General features: G+C 42.0%; 1 protein-coding gene across 1 annotated transcript in view; it reads left to right on the forward strand.

Moving 5' to 3' along the window:
• The window catches only part of GUCY2F (guanylate cyclase 2F, retinal), a 46,882-nt gene that overhangs the window by 19,261 nt on the left and 3,058 nt on the right, over window positions 1–24,563 (forward strand). Inside the window, exons 11-17 of the mRNA XM_035338877.1 lie at window positions 962–1,110; window positions 2,829–2,992; window positions 3,272–3,464; window positions 3,605–3,779; window positions 9,437–9,535; window positions 11,677–11,771; window positions 13,959–14,044. Of these exons, the coding sequence (XP_035194768.1) occupies window positions 962–1,110; window positions 2,829–2,992; window positions 3,272–3,464; window positions 3,605–3,779; window positions 9,437–9,535; window positions 11,677–11,771; window positions 13,959–14,044 (961 nt within the window). The remainder of the gene's footprint in view (window positions 1–961; window positions 1,111–2,828; window positions 2,993–3,271; window positions 3,465–3,604; window positions 3,780–9,436; window positions 9,536–11,676; window positions 11,772–13,958; window positions 14,045–24,563) is intronic.

Below are 24,563 nucleotides of genomic sequence, written 5' to 3' on the forward strand. Positions count from 1 at the left end.
CTCCTTCTCAGTCTAAATTGCAGAGTCAGGCTAAAAAGCAGTAAAACAAACAAACAAACAAAAAACACCCTGTCTCTGAAAACCTCCCCGAAGTTTCAGTGCTCTGGCTTGCAGTGAGCTCCCCAGTCACCTTGGCGTGGCTGCAGGAGTGCAAGCTGCTAATGTGGGATTAGGAGCGAAGTGCCAGGGCAGGGAAGAGCGAGATTCATGTGGAGCTACAACAACAACAATTTCCTCCAGGATATTCTTAATAAGAAATACCTACAATGAAGTCAGGGCTGGGTTCAGACATCACACTTCCCCATCCATATTTCAGCTGTCAAAGAAACCCACAGCTCAGCTCCTTCGCTGTAGGGCTGCTTTATCTAAAAACTGCAGATTCAAGGACTGACTTCTCAGGACCTGTGAGCCCAGGCATTCATTAGTCTGGTTTCACCTCTAGCCAGGGAGTCACTTCCCAGACGTTGTTTTGAAGCTCTCCCTCTTAAAATACTTTCTTCTGTCTCCATTCCCATCAACCTCCTACGTACTGGTTCCCAGTTAACAATGAAGCGTCAGTGGCTGGTATCCTTCCTGTCTGGGCTTGGACATAACTCTCTAATCTCTTATAGGACCACAAATCCTGATGGAGAGAGTCAGAGGCAATTTCATTAAGTATAGGCCTGAAGGCTCACACATCGATCTGTCACACAAGCTTCCCCCATCCAGCCACTTTATTGCTTGTAACCTGTTTCTCCTGGGACAAGAAGGCAATTGAATTTCTTGCCTTTTAAATCCTCCACGAGACTCCTGACAGAGGAAAGCAGGAAACCCCCGTCTCATTTGACACAGCCATGGGGTTGTGAGAAATAACAGTGATGGTGAAGGAATGAGCAAGGGAGGGGCGAAGAAGCCTGTGCTCTTCGCCCTCACCAACTGCCCCCATTTCACAGTGTGTTTCGGGTTCTTCTCTTTGTCACAGAAATTATAAAGAAGGTGAAGAAACCCCCTCCCTTGTGCCGCCCAAACATAGCCCCTGAGATGGCCCCCCTGGAGTGTATCCAGGTAATGAAGCAATGCTGGGGTGAAGCCCCCGAGCGACGTCCCACCTTCGAGGAGGTATTTCACAAGGTCAGTGAACAGAGCAGCAGGTGCAATCCTTTGTTTTTACTTGGCAGGAAAGGGGTGTGGTTTATTTTAACTTATTTATTTATTTATTTTTGCCAGCAAGGTCTCAAGAAATGACTGAGAAAGTCCTACAGCTCTAGTCTTGACTTTACTGTTGGGTCGTTTTATGCTTTGTGCACGTCTTATACCTTGATCTGATTTTGGACTGCAGTGGGACCACCACATGGAATGTAAAGCAGGAAAGAAATGGGCTTGGTGGTCTTCACATTTGCAGTGTACCTTTCCTGATGGTCTCATGGATATCAAAGAGCTGTGAATTATGTCGTCTACAGATCAATATGTTGTTTGATCCTCTAAAGTCTCAGAGAAAATATATATATATTTCTCTTCTTGGTCTCAATCTCAAGAAAATTGGTAAGATCCCAAACTGAACAGCAAACTGAACAAAATTAAATGGATTTTTATGCCAAAACATGGCTGAATGATTTAAGACTCTTTGGGCTGGAGATGAGGCAACTGAGGGCAGATATGAAAAAAATATAAAATCCTGACTTCTACAGAAAAGGCGAATAGGGAATAACTGTTTACCATTGCTCATAATGCAAGAACTAGGGGCATCAAATAAAAGGAGCAAATAAACCAAACTCCAAGAAACAAAAGGATGTGCTTCCTCACATGGTGCACATGTGAACTGGGTGACTTGTTACTACAGGATGATTCCAAATATTTAAAGGCAATTCATGAAAGGAAAATTTGCCAATGGCTGTTAAACACAAAGACACCATATTTGATATAGAAGGTCTCTGAGTTTCAAACTGGCAGAGACTGGGAGCGCATCCCTGGGAAATATGACTGTACATTAGCCCTGTTTGAACATCTTTCCCAGATACATGTTACTGTCCACTATCATGGATAAATAAATCTTTTGTCTGATCCAGTAATGCCATTCCTATATTCTTTTAAGGTCAAACTAGAAAATCTAATATCCATCATTTTAACCTTTCAGTTCTATGATGCTGTGATTAATTTCACACCCATGTCACTCCATTCTTGAGTTTAATACGGCATCTGAGTCCACAGATTATCCAAATGGTTCCAAGGCCCTGTTTCAGGTCAAGAGGAGAGAGCACAACCCAATGTGGTTGGGGGTGGCAGTACACATACATGCTCATGTGCAAAGGCACATTTAAGACCAGTAAGACAAAAGTAAGAATTTCCAATGCCCTGGAATTTTGACCTCTGAAAAGAAAGGGAGGCTGACGGGAGGCCATCACCCTCTACAATTAGCTGAAAGCAAGTTGTAGCAAGGAGGGTGTTGGTCTCTTTTCTTGGGTTTCAGGTGACAGGACATGAGAAAATGGTAGCAAGTTCTATGAGAAGAGGCTTAGATTGGATATTAGGAAGAATTTCTGCATGGAAAGGGTGGTCAAGGGTGTCCCTGCCCATGGCGTGCTGTCATCCCATAGGAAGTGGCGCTTCACTTGAGCCTCATTGAAAGTTAGTAGAGAAGCAATATGCCCCCAGGCAGTTTCCATAGTTAGTGGCACAAATTCACCATTCAATTTACCTTTTTCTTTACTACTGAAGTTTTGTCATTGGTAAAACCTGTCTTACAGAATTGTGACTTTAAAATGAGTGCTTGCTTTTGGTTTCTTTCCAAATTTAGAATGTTATAATGATGTAATGAGACAGCCAAATAACTCTCTAGTTTGATTTTCCAGTTCAAAACCATCAACAAAGGCAAAAAGACCAACATCATTGATTCAATGCTCAGAATGCTTGAGCAGTATTCAAGCAACCTGGAAGATTTAATCAGGGAACGGACAGAAGAGCTAGAGATTGAAAAACAGAAGACAGAGAAACTCCTATCACAAATGCTTCCTCCGTAAGTACTGGTACTTCAGATGGTAAAGAGTCCTTTGGCTCTACATAGCTGAACTGAGCAAAAGTGTTCCCCACTGATGAGCAAGTTGTAGGGCAGATCACTGATTTTGGCAAGCACCTTTCAATCAAAGCAAGAAACTTTCATCAGTGCTGATTACAGCTGTATAGATCCTTCCATTTATTGGAAGATCTTTTAGGCACACCAGGGCAAGAGTGTCTGAACACTTGGGCATGCTACGAGGGCATTTGCCCTGTCACCTTCTTTGTGTTATCATTTCAGATCAGTGGCAGAAGCCCTCAAGACTGGTGGCACTGTGGAACCTGAGTATTTTGACCAGGTCACCATCTACTTCAGTGACATCGTGGGCTTCACAACCATTTCAGCCCTCAGTGAACCTATCGAAGTGGTTGACCTCCTAAATGACCTTTACACTCTGTTTGATGCTGTTATTGGAAATCATGATGTTTACAAGGTGAGGAGTACCCAAGGATGAGGATCAAATCATAGCTGAGTCAAATACTCACAAAATTTGATTCTACTGCTCTTTCCCAACTTCAATCTTTATCTTTTTTTTTTTTTTTTTTTTTTTTTTAACGCCACCGTATTTGCTAGGTAGAGACAATTGGTGATGCCTACATGGTTGCCTCAGGGCTCCCAAAACGGAATGGAAACAAGCATGCGGCTGAGATAGCCAACATGTCCTTGGACATCCTCAGCTCAGTGGGAACGTTCAAGATGAGACACATGCCGGACATCCCCCTCAGGATACGAATCGGGCTGCACACAGGTAGGCAGCAGCACTTGCCTGCACCTAAACATCAAAGAATTCCTGCACAATTGTATTTCCAGCTTTGAAAGCCTTCTCCCTGCTCACCCTAAAACTGGATACCCTTAGAAGATGCTTAAAAATCTTCCATAGCAACAGGGGCATTAAAATGGAAGTGCAAACACAAAGCAGAAAAGTGGCTCAGAGTCATTACGGGGAGAAATTGTGTATTCCATCACTGTCAGCAGTTACATCAGAAATGTTAGTCCCAAGGGTTGCATTGTAAGTGTGGCTTTTTGATGTGCCGTAGTATTTTCACTGGTGTGATATGGAGACATCCAGAAATGTCTTTGTAACTCTGTTCTGAAATGAAAAAAAGAAAACATAGAAAAACCATCATATGTAGTGAATGAAGAGATTGGGGATGTTTATTTTAGGTAGAATAACTGGAAGAATATATGAGACAGCTATAAAAAGAAAGTTATGCTATACAGAAAGTAAACTATCTCTAATGCACAAGCCATAGTCTATTAAATTAACAAAAAAATAGCTTGTTAAAAAGAAAAGTTTTTTTTTGTTGTTTTGTTTTTTGTTTTTGTTTTTTAATACAAAGTGTAATTGAACTTCAAAATGACAACAAAACCCGTAAGATTGCAGTCATCATAGAACTGAAAGCATATGATTTTAAATGGTCTGGGACCATTTTAAATGGAGGAAAATACAACTGCTGTTATCAGAGTCTATATGTTTTGTAGAGTTACGAACCTTCATAATTTTATACCATAATCATCCATTAATAAATTTCTCAAAGCAGTTCATCGTTGGACTTCCTGCTTCTTCCTCTAAAGTACCAGGTACTGGCCATTGCTGGAAGCAGAATAATGATTAAGATTGTCCAGCAGTCTGATCCAGTATTACTTTTTTATTATTATTATTAATTTTATTTTTATATCCTGCTGCCTATCTAATAATGCCCACATTCTTGCAGCTGTGGCACTGAAAGTGTTTTGCAGAAGTCAATATCCTGTCCCTGTTGTAAAGGGAAACAAGAACAAAGGAAGTATCTCACACAGAATACCCCAAGAACGGAGCTGTGACTTGAGCAGAACTAAAATCAATATTTCATATTTCCTAGACCGTATAGCTTCTTCTTTTGGAGTTGTCTCTGAAAACTCATTTCCTTATTGCTTTCTTTGCAATATGGGAGTCTCAGCTGACCCTTTACAGAAATCCAGAGTGTTAAGGAATGATTGCAGACACTGTGAGTCTTACATTCTTGTAGGAATGAGATGAGCCTATGGCCCCTGCTTGTCTTGCCCAGAGCAGGAACCTCTGGAGCTTCAGCAGCACATTTTCAACATGGGAAGAGAATAATTCAGCATGCAACATCTGCTGCTGCCTGTTGACAGCACTTCTGCAATGTGCCTTCCATGCATCCAGCCAAAAATCTATCCCTAGGCGGTGTGTGCAGGGGGTTAGTTATGTTTTCAGTTGTTTTTATGGACAGTTTTTTCAGCTACGTTTTTATGGTGTCTGGAAAGCAGTGCTGTTGTGGAGGGTGTGAGAAGAGGGAAATGAGTTGGTGTTCTTTTTATAAAGAAGCAGAAGCCAGATCTTGTTTTGCACAGATCTGTCAATGTCAAGCTGTCATGGGAGCAGCAAGAAACGCATGTTCCAAGGCAAACCAGTTCTCTGACCCTTTTAGACAACAGAGTTTGATTAACCCTAGACCCCATTTCTCCTGAGGAAATAAACATGACGAGGGAATCACCAGCATCATGAAAGCACTGAGGAAATGCTTAGGGAGAGGAGGGCTTGGCTAACACTTTAACCACCCTGGAAAGGATGGAGAATGGGTGTGACCACCAGCTTTGTGGGCCAGCTGCCCTCTGGAAAGTGGTGCAGAGAAGAGCTTGTGATCCTGTCTCTGAAAAAGCAGGAAATGCCATTACAGAGTGGGCTGCCCACGTCCCTCCTGGCTGCTGTGTCTTCTCTGACCACAGTGGAGAGCAGCAGCTCTGGGAACATCTGCTGGCCCTTGCACATGGCCCGCTCGTGGCGATGCGTGGGTAAGGCGGAGGACAAGAAGACCGGTGTTTGGTCTGCAGTTCCTCTCTTGCTTTAAATGCACCCTGGATTTTTGGCTCTCCCCTCTCAGCTCTGCTGCTGGTCCATAAAAACTCAGCTGACTCTGCTATTTCCACTCCAGCTGTGTCTGGGCTGAGGCTGGATGGCTGGGGAAGGCGATGGTGAGAAGACAAGCATCTCCACGGAGGTCTAAGGGGGTCTGTTTACCAGTCAAGCTCTCTGGCTGGCAGCCCTGCATTTTGATCAAGCTTATTGACTTCCACAGCACCACTGATGGTCGCTGCAGAGGCTGAGCCAGCACGGCTCATTAACTGACCCTGTAAGCCCTGGCAAAGCGCCATTTCAAAACAAACCGGAGAACCTGTATAATTAAACAGCGAGGCCAAAGCATTCTCGTCACGGGGTGTCCGGTTTCCTCTGAACTTGTTACTGTGGGAGATTCATATCTGGAAGTTTTAGTTAGCCCTTTGCTGAGGCTGTCTAGACAGGGGGAAACACACACAGGCAGCGAAGGCAGCAAGTGAATGAACTCTTGGATGCTTTCAACATTGAGAAGTCCCTTTGTCATGCTTGCATCGTAAGGTTGGCTTTGAATTAATCACTTTCTGCAACAGGAGGTCAAGGTAATAAGCAAAGCTCTGGAAAGGTACTAGAATAATAGAAACAAAGAATGGTTTGGGTTGGAAGGGACCGTAAAGCCCACCTAATTCCAAGCCCCTGCCATGGTCAGGGCCCCCTGCCCCCAGCCCAGGCTGCCCCCAGCCCCACGCAGCCTGGCCTTGGGCACTGCCAGGGCTGGGGCACCCCCAGCTCCTCTGGGCAGCCTGGGCCAGGGCCTCAGCGCCCTCCGAGGGAAGAATTTCTTCCCAAGGCCTCCCCGAAGCCTCCCCCCTGCCAGGCTCCAGCCGGTGCCCCTCGTCCTGTCCCCCCAGCCCTGACCAAGAGTCCCTCCCCAGCTTTCCTGCCCCCCCTGCAGGCCCTGGCAGGCCGCTGGCAGCTCTCCCCGGGGCCTTCTCTTCCCCAGGCCCACCACCCCCAGCTCTCTGAGCCTGGCCCCACAGCAGAGCTGATCCAGCCGCTTGATCATCTTTGTGGCCCTCCTCTGGACTCATTCGAATACGTCCATGTCCTTCTTGTAACGACGTCCCCAGAGCTCAGTGCTGGCCCTATTACCTTGCCCCCAAAATCTTGCCTGTCTTTGTTTGTGAGCTTTGCAGAAATGATTGGATGATTGCACTGACTGATTAGGAACCTAAATTTAGGCATCCATGTGGAGGTGTTTCCAGGACTGTTAAATGGCCTGCACTGTCTCTGTGGTTGGTGGAGATCTGGAGGACATGATAAGTGGGCCTTGGAGATCTGTTCAGCTGCAGGAGCCTTCTCTGTGGTGAGCAGAGAGGTTCTTACAGCGCAGTTAACTGCATTGACCTGGCCTCCACCAACTACAGTTGTAGCTCAGCTACCTCAATTTGTGCTTCTTAAAATAGAATCAAATCCTCCTCAGTAAGAGCTCGGTTTTGACAAGAGCCATTTATTTGCATCTTTGTAACATCTATTACAGGTGGAGCTTTGATCCTTTCTGAGATTTCTGAGTGCTGCATTGTGCCATTGCACAGATGATACTGAGCAAGTTAGTATTTTCTCAGGGAAAGCTCTTTTTGAAGTATGAATTAAAATGTCTCCATCAAGACACTTTTGTATGCTATAGTGAGTACACATTAAAGACCAGTTATGGATGCATTAGGTCCTTAACCCAGCAGTATCAGCAGTGCCTTTATAGTTGTCTATAGAGGTGTCTAGACTGCCTAAACTAGGCCCTGAAAAATCCTCCTCTTGTACATATCTCTCCTCTCCTGAAGAACTTAGACAAAAGTAGAGAGTGGTGGTAAGAGCAAGCATTAAATTAGAAGAGACTCTGAAGGTTTTCCAGGGTTGCACAGCATGTTGTTGGCAGTAAAAGCATTAAACCAAATCCTTCTGATCTGCAGCATTCCCTGCATGCTGTTTCATCCAGACATGCTGTTGAAAAGTCCTTGTAACATTTTTGGTATGAAGCATTCTTCCTCTCTATTTTTCAGTTTTTGAGTAAGTGATGTCTCATCAGGCAGGAGTTAAAATCAGTCTTTCCTCTCAATTTGCATCCTCTCAGTTTGCATCTGTAAATTTTATAAAAATACTCTTGCTTTGACTCTGCAGTAACAATTTTTCCAGAAATCATAGGAACAGGTGTTCCTGTAAAGTCCTCCATAACCTTCAGCTTTACAGGAGTGGTATATTTCAGAGTGCTTTTGATTCCATATATGCATACTTGTCTATATAGGTTAAGGTGAAAGTTGAAGTTTTTGTGTACATGTGCCTTGATGGAGTTTCATTTTCCTTAAAATGCATCTGAAGACTATCTGAGGAAACAGTTTTTGTGGCAAAGATTACAATCACAGTTGAATTACTTGCTTTGTTACGTTGTCATAAATACCCAGCAGCAAATGAGTAACTGATATCACTTCTAAATTAGGCTACAATTATTTTTAAAACATTTTAACCTAAGACATTTTGTTTTATGAAAACCTTATATATAATAATACCTTTAAATATTGTTGATTATGTACTACATTCACAACTCTTTTAACCTTGCATCCTTGCATGGCAAAAGGTTTCCTAGATACCAGTTTTTTGAAATCTTAACGCAGAAGGATCATGACATTGAGGAGGTAGGTAGGCAGAGCCTGAAAAGACATATGTCATAAATGCATTCAAGGGAAAAAACAGAAAGGCCTGTCTTTTCTCTGCAGGATATCCCACATCTCCTAACATAACTGAGAATATTATTTGTGTGTGTGTGCGTGTGTTTATTTTGCAAGCCTGATACTTCAGAACGTGGGTGATGAAATTTAGCATCTCATCCTTCGGAGCCCAATCCAAACATTAGCTGATCCAGGCGCCCAGATGAGACTTGTATATGCTGCTTGGCTGTCACACTTTACATTTTGTGTATGTGCATCTTCAAGTGAATCCTACATGTATAACTCTCACTGAAAACTTGGCACCAGTTCTTTGGGAGCTACTTGGAAGGGAGTGATCTTGTCTAAAGGATGAGAGAGAGGAAAAACAAATAGCTTTTGGCTAGACAGGCAAGCTAATGATGTCTTCCTTTCCAAGGAGGGGACACAGGGTGGTCCAGCATGCTGCCAGCATCTCTTGATTCCTAATGCTGACTCTCAGTCCTGATTCACTGGGACACAGGGCATGTCACAGGATCTCAGCTTCAGCTTTGTCAGATGGAAAAGGAGGTCAGAGATGAATTTTAAATTGAGATTTCAACAGTCCTTGAGCCTCCATGAACTCTGAATTAATTTGTCCCAGATGACAATGAACTGAGACAAGAACTCTATTAGGCATAAAACACTGTCCAATTCAGAGAAATGACTGTATTTTGACTACTTGTAGCAAGCATGAAGGCCAATGACATCTTTAAAAATCCTTCTCCCGTGTTACCAAATGGAAATTTGCAGATATCAGAAGGGAGGATGAGATTTGCCTGGGAGTGGACCCCATGATTCGTACAGTATTATCAGTTGGGTTATGTCTTTCAGGGCCTTGTGTGGCGGGCGTTGTAGGTCTGACCATGCCACGGTACTGCCTCTTTGGAGACACAGTGAACACAGCATCACGAATGGAGTCCACAGGCCTGCGTGAGTATCTGGGATGGGTGACTGACCGCTAGGGGTGGGTGACTGACAAAATCCTCAGGGGAGATGACAAAATGTGCATCTTTAGCTGTAGGCATTACAACTGAATCAGCTTTGCAGAAATGGGCAAGTCCATCAACAAAATTAAAAGCAGTCTGAAAGGGAGGGTGTCGGCTTTGCCCTCAGACGTCAGTCTTTAAGACAAAGAGATCATTTAGTTTTAGTCTTTTTCCTGCAAAATCTCAAAATAATTTCAGTCTGGTCCAGTGACCGGTGTGACTCACACCCTGTATTCTAGCTACAGTCCTCTGATTTGGATCCCCTCAACCAAAATGAACATGAGTCTTGCCCTAGATTTCTCCTGCATGGGGGCTACTCGTTGTGTCTTGCTTTCAGACTGGTCAGTGCTGAGGACACTTCATTCAGAGCTGTTCTGGTACAGTAAATAATGCACCTACCTTACTGGCATATTTTGTGATGGCTTCATTTATCAGCATTAGAAACTCTTTGAACAAGTGCTGTCAGGTCCTAACAAAATCCTTATGATTTCCTTCCCATTTGGATTTTCTTGGTGTCTTTCTTGATGGGTTGATGTTACCTCAAGTTCTTCCCTTTATTTTCCTGAGGCTTCCAGTTACAGAAGTGGAACATTAATCAGCATTTCAGTCATATGCATAAACAGATCTGCTTTCTATTGGTGTCCTTGACTTAAACATGGACCTGGAAACCATAGTGGATGAACTGTGGGTGGCACAGTGGACAGCTAGGGACAACAGTGAGGCCCTGGGTGAGATTTCAATTGGCTTTTGATGTTCAGGCCACCAGTACAAGCTGATTTCCAAAGTCAAAGTGGCTCACACGTTTTAACCCTTGCTCTTGACATTCTCAACAGTTCTAAGAGATTAGCCAGTGTATCTGGTTTACAAACTACAGGAAGTCTGTGATATTTAATACTGAAATCTCGAGGACTTGCCAGGTTAGAAATATGCTGTAGTACATATGTCACATTAGAAATTTTCTTTTTCTGTCATATAGCCATCACATTTCTAGTTCCAGTGATTTCATCTAGTCTAATTAAGACTAACAATCAGACCCATAATTAATTAAGGAAAATTGTCTGTCTTATGATTATGTCTGGCTTATTTTAAGAGGCATGCACTGAATTTGGAAAGCAGTGGAAAGGAAGAAATACTAATGGCAAGAGAGATATTTGAAAATTCTCAAGGTTTAGACCCCTGGAAATGCAAAGTCTGAGACTGGAACCTGCTAACACTGCAGAAACAAGATCTTTGTACATTAAGAGAAACTTACACAGATACACAGTAATAGCTAGACTGTAGTTTACTGTGTCACGAAATGTAGCTCAAAGTTGTGGTGTTCCTCTGCATCAGTTCCTTTAAGCTGATATTCTTTTTTCATATCATTCTGATCAACTACAACAATAAAATAATAAACCTATTATGGAGAAAAGTATTTTAGAAATATCTCCTGGGTGTTAAATCAATCGTACAACAACAAATTTCAGTGAGTTCCAGCAATGGCTGTAAAACAAACTGGGGAGATGGGAATTTGATAAAGCCTTTGCCCTTTTTGTTCATAAAATGTTAATGGCAGCTCTGGGTGGAATCAATTACTGAAAAGTCTAGTTGAATCTACATATATAGCCACATTCTGGTTATGTCTCACTGCAAGCTCCATCTCTTTGCTTTTAATCCCAGCACCTGTTTTTCATATGATGCTGCCTGTCTAGAGCAGGACTTCAGTTGGTTATTTTTCATTTCTTTCTTGCTGCCTCATTACCCTGTGGCAATAGGTATTAAAAAAGACATTGTTCATTGCAGCCAGCAGTGGCTCAAACACCATTTGCTATCTTTATGAAGAGCTGGATTTCCCGTGCGTACTCTGTTTGGTGTCCTTCCCCACAAAGTCCCCATTGTAGATCTCCTCTTGCCCTGGGCTTGTTACAGCCTTGCCTGGAGGACCCAATCCATCAGTATCACATTCTGTGTCAAGGAACACCACACAGCTACAACATCTTCATGCCAGCATGCCTTGGAGAATTTTTCATTGCATGTATGAAGCAGTGGGGGGTTCACAGTGTGTGAGCAGTAGGCTGATCCATCTGTTTTGCTTTCCATTCCCAGCTTACAGAATTCATGTCAGCCAAAGTACAGTGGATACACTTCGGGCTCTAAATGAAGGCTATGAAATCGTACCTAGGGGAAAAACAGAACTGAAGGTAAGAAGGCCAGGGCTGTGTGAAATGCTTCATATTGGAATCTTCTTGCTTACGGAATTTTCATGTTAAGCTTTGTTTGGCCTTTATCCACCACTCTTCCATGCAATCCTTCCCAAAACATTCCCCATCAGTTGCTTCAGTAAGTGAGAGGACCAGGTCTTGAAGGACCATGGAAAAATCCACAGTGCCAAGCACACAGATGTATGCTTTGTATCTAACTATTAATTCTGAAAAATGAAAGGAGAAAAAGCTGTTGAAAAAGTTGGTGGCAAAAGAGAAAGCATTTAACAATGCCATTCTCATTTGAAATCTTCTGTTGTGAGTAGATTCCTGGTGGAGAGAGTGAGTGAAAAGGCAAAAGTCTTTTCCCAAGTTATTTTTTTTTCCTGGCCTTTGTTTCTGAAGTTTATAGGGAGGGTTTATCTGAACCTTAGATCACATACCAAAATTTTTACCCGTGCCAGCTACTGCCACGCAGACAGAGTTCTGCAGGATATCAAATTCTGCCTATTAGTCGAGCCCAGTTCTGTCACCCTCTGTTTCATTTTAACATCATCTTTGAGTAATACTATACACACAACAAGGAGCCACTGGTTGCAATAGGACTGCTCTTTCTCAGGGAGGGAACCATAGCAAAATAAGGTCCTGAGTAGAATTTACCAGTCTTTCAGTGGTTATCAGAGAAGTGCAAAATACTGTCAGAGAGAAGGAAGAATGCTCAGGATATGAGGCAACTGTATTCCTCATTCAGAAAGAGCTTATTTTGCCTCTTGAGGTTGATAAATACCATGAGGAAGAAGGAAGGGGGTAGTTCATTAGAATAAATCCATGATTCCAAAGCATGTGGTGGTTTTTTTTTTGGTTTTGTTTTGTTTTTTTTGAGGCATTATGTAATCATGGGGGACTCACAAAGGTATAAGGGATTTTGTTGAAAAGACACATACGAAGGCTAGGGGTCACTTGTTCTAAAGTCAGTATCTACAGCATATGCACGCATCTCCACCTGAGCTCTCTGTTTTCCCTGTCAATGAGAGCATAGTAGGTACAAGTGCAGCATCCTTCCAAGGAGGACATTCAGAACAGGCCAGAGAAATCTAGAAGTGCAGTCTTCTTTCTCATGGTTACAAAGGGTACGTGGTGACTTGCTTGCCTAAAGGTATCCATATTATGGGGGTTTACAAATGGTTACATGAATTAGTACCTTTAACTTACCCATAAAGGACAAAGTGGGTAAGTACCCCTATTGACCATCCACTCACTCTATGAAATAAGGACTTTTAAGATCACAATAATACCTCTTAGCATTCAAAATTTAACTAGTTTTTCAGACAGAAATGTTCCCAAAGTTTAGAACTCTGTTTAGTCCACCATTGACAGAAGATGCTACTTTTCACAGTGTTTAAACCAGATAAACTAAATGATTCAAAACATCGCTTCTCCCCTTATGTAATCAATAGAAATGAGGTTTGCTTACTTTAAACACCTACAGGGGAAAGTATGAGTATGGCCCCAGGTCTCTCAACAATCTTTTATGAAAAGTGGAATCATGTCACCCAAGTTTGTAAGGCTCCAACTGGAAATCTGAGGTAGCTATTCCAGGTTTATTCAATTGAAAGACACCTTTACATAGTCAATTAAGGTAAATTGGCACTTCAGGAAATTATTAACCTGACTTACTTTCAGTGTCCAGTTTTTGTGAAGATGAATGTCACCTTAGAAGTATCTGTTTTCCTCCACTGGCTCCAGTCAAGGATGATTGACTCTGATAGAGTTGTCTACATTGCATCAGATGTATCTCACTTTAAAAGTTAAATTATTGATGCAGGGAGAGGAAGTGATTATTCTGATAGTCATCCCAGCAGCAGGTGTAAAATCTCTCAATTATTGATTTTAGTACTGCAAAATAAGATGATTAGAGGTCTTGTAGCTTCTCATTTCTATTTAGTTGTATAATTTCAATGACTCAGGTCAGTGAGAGTCATTTGTGCAGTTTGAACAAGGCCTTCTCTTTAAGGACAGTGAAATTAAAATTATCCCTGAACCAGTGCAGAAGAGAGGCCAAGATTTCCAGGCATGCTCTCTTTCTGGATATATACGAAGCCCTCAGAAGCTCAGTAACAAACTTCTGTATTGAGCAGAGGGTCATCCGAAAACCACTCTTTATCTGGACTTCTGTTTTTATTTTAGGGTAAAGGAGTAGAAGACACATATTGGCTAGTTGGGAAAAAAGGATTTCTGAAGCCCTTACCTAAACCTCCCGAAATAAAGCCAGGGTAAGTATGACTTCATCACTGTTCAATACATTCATTAAAAGGTCACTGTTGGAGTTCACAGGCTAATTAGCAGTCTTCCTGTGGTGTCTATTTACAAAGTCTACATCGTTTTTCTTAGGCGACCTACATTTTTTCAGGCATAGTACTGGGACTCAGAAGTGGTGCAGTTGCTTCAGCACTTCTCCTTAATCACAGTTCCTGAGAAGTGGCATGGAAACTTGTTGGTTTTCCCCCATAGTCCATTAGAAATGGAGCACCAGGGAGTTCCTTCCTGAATGTCCTTCCTATTCTGTGTGCGTACAGGAGATGTACTGGTAGAGACACTTTCAGGCCTCTTGTTTCATCAACGTATGGTGACACTTAGATTTTGCTCTCATTCCATCAAACTCCTGCAGAAGACACCATCCTCATTACCAACACATTTATTCCCTGTATCACTGTTCATTTCAACCAAACAGTAAGGACATTTTTTGGTTTAGAATTATATCAGCATGATATAATTAAAGACTTCATGATGCTGCTCCATATAGGAGTTGATGAGCAAAGATTGCCTACTTGAAATTCATCCAGCCATTTTGCACCTTTGCAGTGCCTGACTGTGCAAACTGAGCGCTTCCTGCTCAACTGTCACATGCTGAATGCCTAGAAAGGATGTTGTGGTCAGGACACAAAACCCAGGAGCAGGATTGGTTTGACAAGAACAGGGTAGTCACCCACATTAAAGTTACTCAACCTTGACTGCCTTTATAGTCAACAAAGAGAAATAAATGCTTGGAGGGTGTGAGTCGACTGGCCTGCTTAGAGTAAGATGAATTGCCCTTGAAAGATGCCTGTTCTTGTTGACCGTAAAGAGGTGACTAGCTCAGAGATGGATGTCTGACAGCAAACAGGGTATGTTTTTCCTTTGACTCTGACTTCCCCTGAGTAATCTTTTTCTTGCCTCATTTCCTCTTAGGAAAATGAAAAGGGCATTTATCTCCTTTAGCAGATAATATTTAACTCCTGGACAGTTGCATTCAGGGCAGCCCATGTGTTCAGAGCACTCCCAGAGTTTTCCTGGGGTAGCATAGAATTAAGAGCATTTTGGAACATGTCTTTTAAGGTATTTAGGTGTCAGCCAGGGTGGAAGACAGAAGGTGACTGGAAAATAATTGTGAGAGAAGCACAATGTTTCTTAAACTTGGAGGCATTTGGTACCAGTGATGCATTTTTCTTGGGAAATATGAAACTTGGAGCAGATTTGTGAGATTATTGGAAGGTGTCTCTGCCTATGGCATGAAGTTTGGAACTAGATGACCTTTAAAGTCACTTCCAACCCAAACTGTTCCATGATTCTATAATTACCAAGGTCAATTTTCTTTCCATGAAATCAAGGAAGCACCAAGGTCCTTCTCATCTGTGTTTTACTATCTAAAAGTCACTTGTCAGGCCTCTGTTGACTGTTGAGGTTCCTTCTAAAGCCCCTAAAGAGACGGTCTTCTGGCAACCTGTGCCTGTATTTGGTCAAATTTATGCAGGCCTGAGCTGATTCTAAACAAGGATTGTAAATGACAGAAAATCCATCAGGTGTGGGGGGCTGGAGAGTGGGGCAATCAAAGCAGGAAAAAAAAAATCTCCCACACATCCAGGATCAAGGGATCTTGAGCATCCTTTTATAACCTCAGAAGAATCCACCAGTAGCACTGCCGAGAGGGAGGTGATCTTTTGCTCTTGCCCTGAAGCCTTGATCTTCATTGTTCTTTTGAAGTATTTGTGTCCCCAAAGATACAGCAGTTGAGTGAATGTGAGAGTAATAAGACAAAAAAGCAGAGTTATATGAAAACGAATCTGGCCTAGAGAATGGTTCAAAATGAAAACTACACCCTGCAGAAGCAACTGGATATCCAAGCAAAGCAGATGATTGGAGAACTGCCTCATGCACAGGCAAAGTTATTGTGAGGCAAGGATCAGAAATGGTGCCCTGTTTTTCCAGCCTTATCTTGAGGTTCAATTTTTATGCCAGTTTATGAGGTGTTAACAGTTGTTCCTCTGTTATGGCTATATCTTCATCAATATGGTGATTCAGGCTTGACATTCACCTAAATTTCCTCATCTGTAGGCTATTGAGTGAAATAAGAATAAATTCCTGCTGGATAAAAGAATGAATAAATTTCTCTTCTATCCCTCTTTTCACCTCATCATGAAGCAACTCATCTTCCACTTAGGTCTTTCCTTTCTATGAGGTCTTGCATGATCTGGTCCCTCAGAACTGGTGGCATCAGTGAGCAAGAGATTTTCTCTTTCTATTCCTAAGAGTGGAGAATGCATTCCTCATCACTTCATCCATCATGTATCACCAGGGCTAGCAACCCTCCTCTGAGAGGTGTGCTGAGAGGTACTTTCAACTCATAGTTTGGCTTTCTGTTTGAGCTCTTGACTTAGACCACTAAAGGAATCACACTCATTAAGTATTGAACTAGGAAAGGGGAGTCGCTTCAATGAAGAAAGCTTCAACTCTCAGACTAGGAGACTTCTCTTACCCAAATTATCTTGTAATGCCTATTTTAATGTAATTTGCCTGGCAGCCATGAGGAGTATTTTGCTTGATCATGTCCTTAATTCCTGGTGTTCTTGCAAGAGCTGCAGGTGCCCATTGCTCAGAAAAAAATGGTTGCCAACAAGTCTGGATGAGGGTATTTCTCACACTGCATACTCTGAGTAATTTCACACAACAGAATTAAAATGAACTATATGGCTAAACACTTTCACATCTGTCAGCTGGATTACCTTTACTGCCAATGTGGGCTCTTCCCAGTCATTCCAGCTGAGAGATAAAAATGGCATTTGCTTGTCTCATGCTTTATTTTGCAACTTGGGTGACCTAAACATCTGCAGATGGGCAGTTGTGGTGGTCTTGCTGAGAGCTGGTGCTTGTTAAAAGAAGCTTAATAAATTGTGTTTTGTTCCATGCCCATACTATGGAAAGACAAACCCGTGGGCCATGGATTTAAGGTTTGCATCCTGGGGATGGAAGTGCTATATGAAGAAAGGTCTCCGAGTAATTCTAAGAAGATTTATTTCATCTTCATAAAAATTTCTGGATCTGTTTCTGACCCCATGAGTTATCTCCTAGAACTCATAGGAACTTGGACTACTTGATGAGCTTAACCTTGCTGATAGTCTGTTAATGCTCCCTGCTGTCACGACAAAACCATGACTAGTGTCCCTGACAATACTCCATGAAATATGGAGTATTTAAGGTCTTCACTTCAGAGGTTTGTGAAAAAGACAGCAGGTAACATCAAAAACAAACAAACAAACAACAACAAAAAAAAGCGCTAACTTTATTTCCCATGTAGAACCCATCAGTGTAGAACCTATCAGCCAAACAAAGCTGAAAGCACAGTCCTTAGCTGGAGGATTTCTTGACATGTCAAATCATTTTTCTAGCTCTGGTGGGCAGTCACGAGCAGACCTATGATCAGGTAGCTCATATAGCTGTTCATAAATATTTATGGATCAACCAAGCTACGTTACCTCACTTCAGGCTATCGCTGTGCTTGCAGCAGTCTTGGCACCCTTAGATCTGGAGAGCAAACCTGGACTTTACATAGGTGATAGACTTTGCATATGTGAGTCTGCTAGAAGCCAAACTTCAGCAAATGTAAAAATGTGGGAGGATATTCAGTTATGTGACTTGGTTAATACCAATAGCCCATAAAACACTGGGAAAACAACCCCTTCCGGCATTGCTGAGATTACTGAGAGAATACATCTGATTATCTTGTAATAAACCTCAAGCCATAACCAAATGACTAACAAAGGAACAATTATTGCACCTACATAATTTGAATTTAATTGATATTCACCAACCTCTGTGTTTAATCCTAATTACAGACTTATTGGAGGCATTAATTGGAACATTCTCATTGATTTTCATTGTCTGCACTAGGCTTTCATACATTTGCAGTTGCATGAGGAGGTTTGGGTAAACACACATTACTCTTAAAAGCCAGGTGCTGTGGGTAACGTTGTTCACATAGGATACAATGCATTTTAATTAAGAAGAAAGTAAATTCCATTATATTACCTAATATGCTTCTTACCACCCCTATTTTCTTCCAACCATGCATAAAATCAAATGAACGAAAACACTAGTCTTAAAATTAACCTTATGCCAAGCTGCTTAGGGTTTGTGTATCTGTTTTCAGAAGTAAAAGCTTACTGGAAATCAGGTAAGAAACCCTTTCACATGCTATTTGTAAGGGATAAGGTGGATGTTCATTAGTAGACCCAGGGCACAAGGAAAGTAGAAGCTTAATGCCCAGACTGCAGTTCTGCCTCCAGCTCCACAGTTTTCTTTGTTGAAGGTTAACCTCCTTCTTTCTGGGTCTGGTCAAATTGCAGTTTTACCGGCTTTATATGAGACCTTTACATTTTCTTTGCATCACAGAAAACAGGACAGGCAGTTAAACAGGCTCCTTAGTCCTTTCCTTGCTCCAAGGAAAATTCCTACACGTTCCCTGATAGATGTCTATCATGTGATGGATATTATTTCTCCTTTCTTGCAGCTTGTTAGGATTTGTGTTGCTGCATATCAGGATTGGGTTGGGGCTCCATGGTGCAATAGTCACATATGGCAAAGAAAAGGGATTTCCACAAAAGCCTTGTACTTTATTGGAGGAAATAACAACCGATTGGGTTGGGCATAAAGAAGACATACCGATATGATGAAATAGCAAAAGCAAACATGATGAAAAATTGAGCAGCTGCTTACCTGTAGACTAGATTATTTTTGGAGATTTCACAATCAGTTAGGTTTGAAGGAAGGCTGGGAGGTTTCTTTGAGGGTACACCAAGAGACTAGTTTTGGGGCTGAAGAGCAGACAAGGAAAAAGCACAAAGATGCTAGATTACAAATGTGGGAAACTAGATGGGGGCACTCCTTTTGCCCCAAACAGCAGAAAGAACATGATGTTATACAAAGCAGATATAAGCCTAATCTAGACTGGATCATAAATGCTTTTGGCAAAACACTGAAATATTATCTACTACTAGGAAATATTCAATAGCCATTGAAATTCAAACAACAAACAAACAAAAAAAAACAAACCACAACCTTCAACAGGAGAAAGGATCATGTTCGTTTGTGGTTCCAGGGAGTTAAGTAACACAAAGGGTTTTCTAACTTTCCAACTTCTATGATCCCATTTCAGAAATCACTTGCTTTGGTACAGAATACAGGGCTTTCAAACAGCAGGAGCCTTCTATCCCAGAAAGTAGTTTTATCTGGGAACTTTCCCCTTATAACACTATTTTAAATTAAATCAAATATCAACTGGAAAAAAAACAAAAAACAAAAAAAAAAAAGAATACAATTCAGTGATGAAAGATATAGATCATGGTTCCTTTCAAGGGATTTTAACCACAAACACAGTGCCCAGGGAAGGTTTAGTTTGTTATTATCAAACCCAGGTCCCTGCTCTTGAATGAAATCATGCAGAAGGTCTAAAGTCCAGAAGAGTCCATGGGATAACAAGTCCAAGACCATTAGAAACAGTAAGCACAACATGAACTGAGAAATTGCTGAAAACTGATGGTGCAGCCAGGAACAGGAGAGAGTCTGGGGGCTTTCCCATCCTCCCATACACGAGGGCCACCCTTGGACAAAGCACCAAGAACTTAACTGAAAATGAAATGGATTAGAAGCAGTGAAGGATGCTCAAAGAATCCATGCCCAAACACCAAATGATAAATGTCAGAAAGAAGACACCCATTGGGACAACAGGGCTTCTTGTTCTACCATATGGGAAGCTCTCTGATTAAATGTCTGTAGGAGGCACTCTGGCAGGATGGGAGAGGATCAGTGGAGAATCTTTACTATTGCTGCTGATGCTTCTTTCTGGGCAGCAAGTGAGAGTATTATTTCTCTTCATCTGAAGTTTTTTACCCAGTGCACATTTTAACCTGAAATAAAGAGCTTGTAGAGCAAACAGTAGTGATTTTTTTTTGCTGTCCTTAGATGGCTGGACTTATACAACAGCATCACAGGATTTCAGAAAAAAAAAAATAAAAAATCTTTATATAACATATAAGAAGAGTTTTTTTGGAGAAATCAAAGCATATTCTGGCTCATAGGCTTGATCACCCAGTGGCAGAACAGATACTTTTTATTTCACAGTCAATGTTTGCTTCTCAAATGATTTCTGAACCCTTAGTACAACAGCAACATAAAGAAAAAGGAACGTTCTGGTCATGTTTATGGCATAAAGCAGGTGAGAAAGAAGATTTTTTTCTCTGAAATTTGATCATTTTAAAGGGGGAAAGGGAAAGAAAGTTAGTGACTCATCTTCCTTTGAACAAGACTCCCTGACTTGGAATGCAGTTGCTTCAGCTGATTTATTTAAACAGCCTCTTTATAAGCAAGCTGAGGCTTCTGGAAGAATTGGCTGGAATATTAGATTAGAGAATTGCTGCCTATAGCAAGAAACCCCAAATGAAGTGTTCAGAAAGGAAGCATAGGTAGCAGCACTGCCTAACTGGAAGATGTGATTCAATGTCTCACCCTCTCATCCGCGGGTATTTGTATGCATTAGGGAAGGGCAGACCTGAAATTGTGCTCAATATCTGTCTATGTTGGCCATGAAAACTGAAATGTGGGGAAGCCTGAGCTGAGATGTAACGAGCTGCCCAAGATCCCTGCACCTTGCAATAAAGCTTGCCTTGCTCCAGCACAGGGGGTTGTGTGAGCTGGGGATAAGAAAAGGAGAAAAGAGGGCAGAAAAGACAATGTCTTCTGCAGTTCTCGCCAAAGGGTACGTCGTGGCCAAGTCATAAAGATGCTCTCTATGGACCTGAACTTTCCCCGTATAAATGGGAACTAGAATTTGCGCTGGCTGCTTAAGGTTCAAGCCAGGAGATTGTTTTTAAAATGCTCAGAAAAAAAAAAAAAAAAAAAAAAAAAAAGAAAAAAAAAGGGTTCTGTGGTTCTGTTATTGTAATATACTGCATTCAGGAAAGAGAAGGCAAATTCCTTAACTTCTCTTGGCAGCTTCTGTAGGACAGACAGGAAGATTGTGTCCAGGGAATTGGAGTGCAGGACTTCACATGAAATTTTCTCCAGCTGGCTTCAGAAACAAGGTGGAGGGAAGAGAGGATCTTGGAAAATAACCGCTGACAGGCAGAAGGGTTTTGCAAGAGGTTAGGATGGAGGATGCAGAATCAGCAATCTCAGTTATTCAGACACTGGCAAGTTTGGGAGATGTGTCAGTCCTGTTTGTACTGGATCTTCCTTCTTATTATTGTGCTGTGGATTATGCCAAGTCATTATCAAATGGTCATTTGATATTTGTGTGAGCGGTGTTTGGAGCTAGAGCTCAGATAATCTGATATTGTGCTTGACTCATGAAGACCCTGGTGAGGTCTTGGCCTTCCAGTGGGTCACAACCTCCTGCACCATCGTGCAGAAGCAGGCAGCAACCGCCTCCATTCCCCTGTGGATAAAGTCTTGGAGAGTGGAATCAAAGAGTAAGTCCCCTTGTGCTTACCCTTTTGTGACTGAATTTTGCCACTGCTTGCATAAAGGGGCTGGAATAAAAGTGTTCCTCCTCCCAGCCCAGTTGGTAGGACTTTGGCTTATGTGAAGTTATTCATCTCTGGCATCATCTTTTTGAGTCAATGTGGAGAAATAGACACTTCTAGGTGCCACTCTTCTGCCCTACAGAGGACATCTACTTTGTGATGAACCCACACTGTGATCTAGCAGCTTCTGTTTCCCTCCACTGGCTAAGAAGAAAGCCCAAGATTTATGGCTCCCATGGAGACATCTCTGTTGCAGGTAGTTAAAGCTCATTGGGATGAATCCCACCTGAGTTGTAGATTCTCAGAAGAAGCCATTCCTCATCCAGACCATCAAGATTATGTCCTTCAGGCTTCCCTGTCCTTGGAATCCAGCCCTCTAGGGCTCCAGCACTCATGGGAAGTTTTATAAATAGAAATCAGTGTTTCTATAAGAAGGACAGACATTCCCGGAGATGAGGAATTAGGAAAGGCATAGAGGACAATGTGGTTGGATGTTACCATTTGTGAAAAATAGGCAAAAAAAAGCGCTGAAACCTGTTTCCTGTCTCCCACCAGAAAGGTGGTTGAGTTTGTGCTAAGCTCTCAGGGAAACTGGCAGTCTTGAGGGACATTTAACTAGGATTTCCACCTGGAAATGTGCCTGTAGCTTTGAGAGCTGAGAATCTTTGAAAGCATCACCCCACGGAAGGGCAAATTGCACTGAAAGAGGAGCTGGACTAACCAAAGGGAAGATCTTCACAGAAATTTGGTTTTGCTCTTCCCTTTGATGAATTAAGGGGGGATCAGAGGAATAATGGAATAAGTCACTGAGGGTTCATCTTGTTGAAGAACTCAGAACACAGACATCTAAGAGAAACCTAGTTTGGGCTCCTTCATCAACAAAGCCACTCATCTCATCCTGGGAGAGGTGTGTAGGACGTGTCAAGTGCCCCTTGGAAGTGCCTGGCTATACAGATTACAAAACATGTCTGTCTCAGGGCAATTTCAGGACATTTAAAATGGAATTAGCTAACCTCACCCTTTGCAATAAATCGAGCTGAAGTGCTATAGGAGGGGAATAAATGAAATCTGAACAAAGCCCAGTGTTTGTTTCCCTTTTGCACATCAGAAGACACCTACATTTCATATAGTCTCCACTATGGTCTGTTCTTTATTGCACATGAAACTGAACTGGTTCTCTCTCTAATGGCCTACATGTTCACTGCAGGTGTAAAGCTCATGGGTTACCCTCGGAAGAAATTGCCGAGTTCAAAAGGAGGAAAGCTGCAAAACTCCTTGACAAAAAGGCCTAGATCTGAGGTAGTAGCTGTAGGACAGTCCCCAAGTAGCTCTGCTATTTAGTGTCTGCTTGTGTGTTATTTGTCTGCACTTTGCTGGTTTTAGTGCCACGCTTTTTCTTTTTGTCAAAAATATGTATTATTCTTTTAAAGTGTCTTATTCAAAAGGGTGCTGGGAAGTGCGGCAGAGCTGTCTAGAAATTGTAGTAATTTTGTTGGGTGATTTCCTAGCAAAATTATGACCTGCTCTTGCATGATTTGGTTGGAAATCAGAAGTTATATGTGTATAATAGCATGAACTGAGGTACCTGATCAAATAGGTGCCACTAGAATAAAGCTGGCATATAAACATGCATGAACACACAGGGTCTGATGCCCCTTGAGAATGTTGCACATTTGTGGTTTTTTAGTATCTCTGAGAGCAGCAATAATGCTTCTACTCAGTGCTTCTGAACTATAACTTAATTTACACTTTCTTAGAAAAAGACAGATGTGGATGAAAGCCCCCAGTGCCTCTATACAGGCTGCTTACAAATCTCTAAGGTACACAATATCAAACTGTAAAGACTAAAGTTCCATCCAATTTTCTCACAAGGCTAAAACCCAGCAGAGCATGTCTGGGTGTGTTGCTCTTTCCCAGCCATGACTTTTAAAGATCTGGGGGGTTTTAAGCTGTTTCAACTCCCTTAAGAGATCTATTTATTTATTTATTTTTCTGAGAACAAAATTTGGGACATACCATAGAGAGACCTGCATAAGTGGTACCATATGTGAACACCCACAGCTAAATACAGGCTCCAAACCCCAGAGGACCAGCATGCTGATCTATACCTATGATCACAAGCTACTCCTCCGAGGCCAGAAACAAAAGGACCTCTCACTTGGGTTAGCGCTGCCTGGCAGAAACTGTACATATAGTAATACAAAAACATTTAGCACATGTATCACTCACAGATATATTCTTCATTTAAGGCTGATTAGCAATACATTATAGAGAACAGAAGGTCCTCGTTAGCTCACTTGGCTCAATTCATAGTAAACACCAGAATAATCAGTAAGATATCCATACCTGGAGCTTTTCAGTGACCTTAGTTCAATCCTTCTTGTGTGGATGAAGCTTTCAATGGAGCTACTGTGTCCTCAACAGCCACCTATCCTCATGTGTCTGCTTAGTGGCTTAGCAATGTCCCCATCTAATTGTAGATGCACTTCGTAAGATGAAAGGAATCATGCTATCAATACACTTGTTTTTCCCTGATAGCAATAAAAGAACTCTAGACAAGTATTTTAGATGTAGTGATCTATAGTTCTTTCACTCAGTTTACAGTCCAATTTTTTTGACATCCCTTAACAGTCTTGCTGTGATAAGATAAGGTTCCCAACCTCTACTTTTGGAACATTCATATGGCCTGGAGTCTAGAGGCAGGCCAAGACTGATCCTCATGCTCAGAAGATGAACCCTTTAGCTGTGAAAGACTGTGGACTCTGTTGTCCTTGCTGGATCCTGCTTTCTAAAACAAGTGATGGTTCTGGCCTGATCTTGATAAAAAGGTGCAGCAAAGCATGAGCACCATCAAAGTACACCTCCAGGCATCCAGACATAATTCTTCTGGCTATACCACTAGTGATCCTTGTACTTTCTCCTCCAGCAGAATCTGTAGGGATTCTACTGGGAAATCATA

The sequence above is a fragment of the Oxyura jamaicensis genome, chromosome 1, assembly GCF_011077185.1.
Source record: "Oxyura jamaicensis isolate SHBP4307 breed ruddy duck chromosome 1, BPBGC_Ojam_1.0, whole genome shotgun sequence".
In the NCBI taxonomy this organism is placed as follows: Eukaryota; Metazoa; Chordata; class Aves; order Anseriformes; family Anatidae; genus Oxyura; species Oxyura jamaicensis.